The sequence below is a fragment of the Suncus etruscus genome, chromosome 5 (assembly GCF_024139225.1).
Source record: "Suncus etruscus isolate mSunEtr1 chromosome 5, mSunEtr1.pri.cur, whole genome shotgun sequence".
NCBI lineage: Eukaryota > Metazoa > Chordata > Mammalia > Eulipotyphla > Soricidae > Suncus > Suncus etruscus.
In genome coordinates this window covers 79,004,408-79,010,407 of record NC_064852.1, presented here as the reverse complement: position 1 = coordinate 79,010,407, position 6,000 = coordinate 79,004,408, and the positions used below count along the sequence as shown (strand labels likewise).

At 35.5% G+C, this 6,000-nt stretch overlaps 1 protein-coding gene across 1 annotated transcript in view; it reads right to left on the bottom strand.

The window, feature by feature from the left end:
- Positions 1–401: 401 nt before the first annotated feature.
- Positions 402–6,000, bottom strand: part of SLC4A10 (solute carrier family 4 member 10) — a 337,987-nt gene continuing 332,388 nt past the window's right edge. Inside the window, 2 exon segments of the mRNA XM_049773345.1 lie at positions 402–860; positions 863–903. Coding sequence (XP_049629302.1) covers positions 832–860; positions 863–903 — 70 coding nt within the window. The 3' untranslated portion in view covers positions 402–831.

Sequence of the window (6,000 nt, the reverse complement as noted above, 5' to 3'; positions counted from 1 at the left end):
AATTTGTTGTTTTTATATTTTTTGTTTTGTTTTGTCTTTTGCTTTTTGGTCACACCCAGCAGTGCTCAGGAGTTACTCCTGGCTTTACACTCAGAAATCGCTCCTGGCAGGCTCGAGGGATATATGGATGCCAGGATTTGAACCACTGACCTTCTGCATGAAAGGCAAATGCCTTACTTCCATGCTATCATCGCCGGCCCCTGTAGTCACAATTTGTAATTCAAAGCAAATATTACTTGACTCTTCAGAATACTGTGATTCTTTTAAACAAGTGGTAGACAAGTTTTGTATATTTTTCAATTACTGTTTCAATAATATATAAAATTCTTAAGTATTAAATGCATCATATTCAATCAAAGAAATGCATAAATATAATTATTAAAAATGCTTTCTAGCTAGCCTTTTAATTAGGAATTTTGAAGCAAGTCAATAATGATAAGCTTAAAAAAGACATTAGACTAACTTTCAAAATTCTTCTGAGTGAAATTATCAGGTATCTTCAGATCACTAAATAGGTAAAATACAAACTAGTTTAAATATGACTTATCTCTTTAAGAAGCTAATGCTTCTTAAAACTACAATAATAATACCTGTATTTATAAATGTTTAACATACATCAAGGACTGCACACATTCCTGCTCTAGCTATGCATATGCTCACAAGAGTATCTCAGTGCTCAGAAATTTAAACACAGAAATGAAACAAGTATTGGCACTACTTACAGTACAAAGGTGGATTTGAACTGAGACAGAATTTACAATACATGATCAAAGCAGTTTTATTAATAATTGTGGCACTCTTCTCATATATATGTGAAAAATAAATTGAAGATCAAGTCCATAGACAAGTCTCCCTGTCACACCTTTCCCTGAGTCAGCTTTCTTCTCTTTTCGGCTTTCAGTGCTACAGGGAAAAAGAAGAAATGTATTACTTGCGATTCTTTATGGCTACTGTGAAGTCTGCTTGCTCAGACACAAAATCCATCAAACCCAAAGCACAACAAGGGCCCTTAGGCATTGCTCTTTCCATGCTGGGAAGCATAGATAGATAACAACAATTAAAATCCTCTGCACTTGGTTTGATAGAAACCAACAACTGCAGAAAGGGGGTAAATCCAAAGAACACAAACTAAAGAAAAAAATGAAAAGACATTTTTTAAAAAACAGTTCCAGAAGCATGCAAGATCAATACTAGGGTCCTTGTTTTGGGGGAATGAATCACAGATGATCATAAAAATGCCATGCCCCCATCTTAAAGACAAAACTGACACAACCATGACACAAAGGAGGTTTCTCAGTAGGTATGTCTGGGGATTGGCTTGTCCTTTGCGCACAGCTCATACGCTCATCCTTTTATTGATGACCATGTCGGTCAGTGGAAACATTTTCACAATTCTATAAGAAGATGACACCCGTCTCTTCTCGGCTTTATACAAACCCTCACTCACCCATTGGTCAGGGAAGCAATGTCCACCTCCTCCTCCCAGAACAAACTTACTTCCCAGTCAGCTTTACCTATGTGCAAGTTGGTAATTTAACTCTACTATCTTTATTTGCATATTCTTAAAATATTTTTGTGCAAGTCTGACAATTTTTGTGGAAAATCTATATAATGGACACATTATATGAATGCTTTCTTTCCAGAGGGCAGAAGGATTTCGACAAGGGGTCAGAGTCCTCATGATAGAGGCCTCTCTGTGTCCCAGCTTGCTGCTGATCAGAAGGAGAAACATAGCTGGCATCTGAGGTCCTGAGCTGAAAGAATCCAATTCTTTTTTACTGTTAATCTTGGCCTTTAAAATAAATATAAGAAATTTCAGCTGTAGGGGAAACCCTTGGTCTTATAACTCTTCTCCAACTAATAAAGTTGAATGTTGCCCCCCCCCCCCACCAATAACTTTCTTTTGATGGGGCCTCCTGTACATTTTATTTATTAATGGTCAGTAAACTTAGACATATTCTAAGAGTGTGCTTTTTAAATTGTTTTTCCTCAAATTCAAGCTAAGAAACAGCCTTCTCAGTTGTCCACCACCACCCGGCACCATCAGGTAAGAAGTGCCGGAGCTTCTGCCATCTGTGGCATGCTGCCAGTGCTGCGAGCTGGTGTGAGTGAGTGTCTGTGGCACCCGGGTTTGTGCCTGCCACACTTCTCAGCACACACTACTTACAGGTCAGAGCAATGCAACTTTTTTTCCCTTTTCTTTTCTCCTTCCATGAGAAGAGATGACAGTGTGCACATGATGTGTTGAGAGCCTTAACTCTGTATTTTTAACTCCTCTATCTGTATGACTCACTTTCTTCTACTTTAAGTTCCTTTCAGATGACAAGTGTTTGCTACCCTACTTTCCAGATTAACTTTTCCTTAGACCCTACCTGACTTCTCCTCATTTCTGTCAAAGACACTGTAAAGGGGCTGCATGAATCTCTAGGAAGAAACTCTGGACTGGAAAACAAAAGATTTATTCAGTTCTCAAAAGTGAGGAAGGAGCCCTATGACCTACATTAGCTGTTAATCTTTCTCACACTTGGTTTCCTTGTCTGTACACTACTTTTTGACTAGATGGCCTCTAACTTCTCTTGTAGCTCAGATATCAGAATTCTGAAGTGCTTATTTCCAATCTCAATGAACTCTGCCTTTCAAAAGAAAGAATAAAATTATGAATCAGCTAATGACAGAGATGCCTTCTGAGAAATATGTTGCTAGGAATTTTGTTCTGTGATTATGGCACTTACTTATGTACACTTTAGTGGTATAACCAATTACATACCTATGCTGTATATAGAGACCACTGACTTAACTAAGATTTTTCCTTAAATGTGATGTTGTTATATCACAGAAGTCTGTACCAAATCTTGCTTGTAGGAATTTGTGGGAACAGAAACATACTGGTCTCTGTGCCTAAACAATTCCTATATGCACAATACTCTTTCCTCTTCATAAATGAGCAAATTCCCAGTGGTCATCAAACACTTTAAAAGAAAATCAGAATATCTAGTGGATGCACAGATTAACTACCTTCTATGTCTTGCTCTGGTCATGCTGCTTGATTACAAAACAATAACTGATTAAATGTTTGTATTACCTCCATATTTAAAATCAGCGGATTCAGTTTAATATTCTGTTTCAGCATAATGAAGGAGAAAAATATAAACCAACTGAAGACTTTTAGTAAAAATATTATCAATATAAATATTTGTACCAGCAACTTTGTACTGCACATTTATATTTGCCTATATCTGTTATATAAATCTATTTCAACTTGAACTGTAACAGATATAGTGTATGCATTTAATAAATATATATTTATTATTGCTATTATAATAACAATATACACATAAATAAAGTGTCAGATACTCTGCAAAGAACTATGGGTACAAGACGAATAAGACAAATATCCTATCCTTAAAAAGTGATTATCTAAAATATAAGGGAATAGTATTTCAAGAGAAAGCAAAATGTGACTCATTTCCTTCAATTTTCTAAGCAATCTATGAAACATATTTTTAATAACATCAAAATATTTTTTGGAAGCTACATTGTCCAAGCAGACATAGGAGGGTGAGGTTTTGTGAATCAGAACAAAGAAGAAGAATTTAGGGTAGTGGGAATCCAGAGGGGAGCGAGGGCAGTACTAGAGACTTGCCTCAGAAAAAGCCAAAACCAACACTCATTCCTTGCTTTGCCAGGCACCTGCCCTAAAAGGTCAATCTTGGCTATCAGTTCATAAAGAAAAGCAGTTGCTCATCTATTCTTAGACAATTTTATTTTTCTTTTTATGACACCTATTTCGACAAATCCATTCAATAAGCTCCAGAGGAACTTGCCACATGTATGAATAGCACTGTTGAACTAGGATCAAAATTAGACATCCCACAGATGGAGTGGAATTTGCAATTAGTTCTTGGATCCTCTTTTCTGTTAAACTGGATAAAAAATGTGAAAACAAAGGAATGAAATAATTGATAATAAAACTGCTATTCCAAACTCTACTAAGAAAAGGCTTTGAACCAGACTTCTTTGATGAGAATACAGATCTTAGAGCAAGGTACTGAATAGAAACAAATACCCATGGTGGTGATATAGTCACCAAGGATACTCTAGATTAGTGCAAAATGATCATAGTTCCTGATCATCACTTAAAACCTTGAACTGATATTGATATAAAGGAGTGAATTTTGGAGGGGACTGGTATTATTATTATTAATCGTTTGGGAATTTCTATAAGCCATACCCTTTATGTATCTTTCCATAATTATGAAGCTGAAAGACATCAGCCACCAACTAAGAATGAATGCTGGTTAAATGTTTATTGCAGAATAATCTAAAATCCAGGTTATTAGAAAAATTCTAAGAATAAGAAGCAAATTTATATATTAAAACATGAGTATTTTAGAAAGCTCTACTTAAAACTGTACCTTCTTAAAGCATAGAATATTATCTTTGAAAAGTTATCCCTGTCAGAAGTATTCTAGACAAATTTCTAAAATAACTAGGATTTTCTGGAAAAAATTATTACATCATGGAACTTGCACAACTATAGTGAGTAGAGCAGTTGCCTTGCATGGGGCTAACCCAGGTTTGATCTCGGGCATCCCATATTGATGGTTCCCAGAGCACTGTCAGGAGTAATACCTCAGTGGAGACTTAGGAGTAACCCCTGAAACTTTCTGGGTGTGGGCCAAAATTAAAAAGTAAATAAAAAATAAAATATCATGGTTTTATTATTTGTTTTAAAAAGTACCTTAAATATTATGACATAAAATGTATTTATTTTCTTGAAACAAAGTAAAACAGAGAAAAAAATTTGAATATATATCATATAGGGCTGGGTATAGAATTCATAAGAATAAAAACAATCTACTAGTTTAAGTATCTCAAACTCTATGTATTTACCTTGATAAGGTTGTTATTTTGATTTCATAAATTTGAAGTATAAAATTAGAGACATGTGCACTGGTGAAGGGGGGGTGCAGTTTTTATGACTAAAACCCAACTATAAACTTGTCTGTAACCATGGTGCTTAAATAAAAATATTAATTAAAAATTTAGAGACATGACTTTTTTTGGTTTTTGGGTCACACCCGCAGCACTCAGGGGTTATGCCTGGCTCTAAGCTCAGAAATCACTCCTGGCAATCTTGGGGATCATATGGGATGCCAGGATTGAACCATCGTCCATCTGCTTGCAAGGAAAATGCCCTACCTCTATGCTATCTCTCCAGCCCCATGACATATTTTTAATGTAAAAGAGTTTCAATGGATTTGAGAGATGAGTTTTCTCATAACTGATTTTCTTTCAAGTTTTTCAGCATATCTAAATTACTATCACACTATAGCAGCAAATTTTGAAAAGGAAGATAAAAAGAAAGACCTAGAATAAAATAGTTTTTTCTTTTTGCTTGAAGCAAAGAAATAAAGGAAGACTAAGTCCTAAATCCTTGTTCTATGATAGAAAACATCAAAGACTTTGAGAGAGCCTATTGTAGGATTATATTAGCCTCCTTTGACTAAAGGTTGTAAGTTAGTGTTAAAAGTGTGTGTGTGTGTGTGTGTGTGTGTGTGTGCGAGAGAGAGAGAGAGAGAGAGAGAGAGAGAGAGAGAGAGAGAGAGAGAGAGAGAGAGAGAGAGAGAGAGAGAGAGAGAGAGGAAGTAAAGCCTTGGCTTTTCTTGGATGAAGCAACACATCCACTGTTTAGTATAGAGATGACACTGAAGCAACATGCCATTTTGGGGGGACAAAAACCAGCAACAAGAGAGAGATTTTCTAAGGCTAAAGTATCCTACTTTTCTAGCCCATTTTCTCAAATATTTCTCATGAAGTCAAATAACACTTTCAGGTTTGGAAGCATGTAAGAATATAAATGGAAACTCCCAACTTTGCAGTTTCTTCATCAAAAAGATACATTTTCTTTTTACAATATAGAAATTTGATGTCATTACTAAATACAGTTCTGGAGATCTGTTGATTTTTATGTATGATTCATTTGTAAAAGTCATGTGA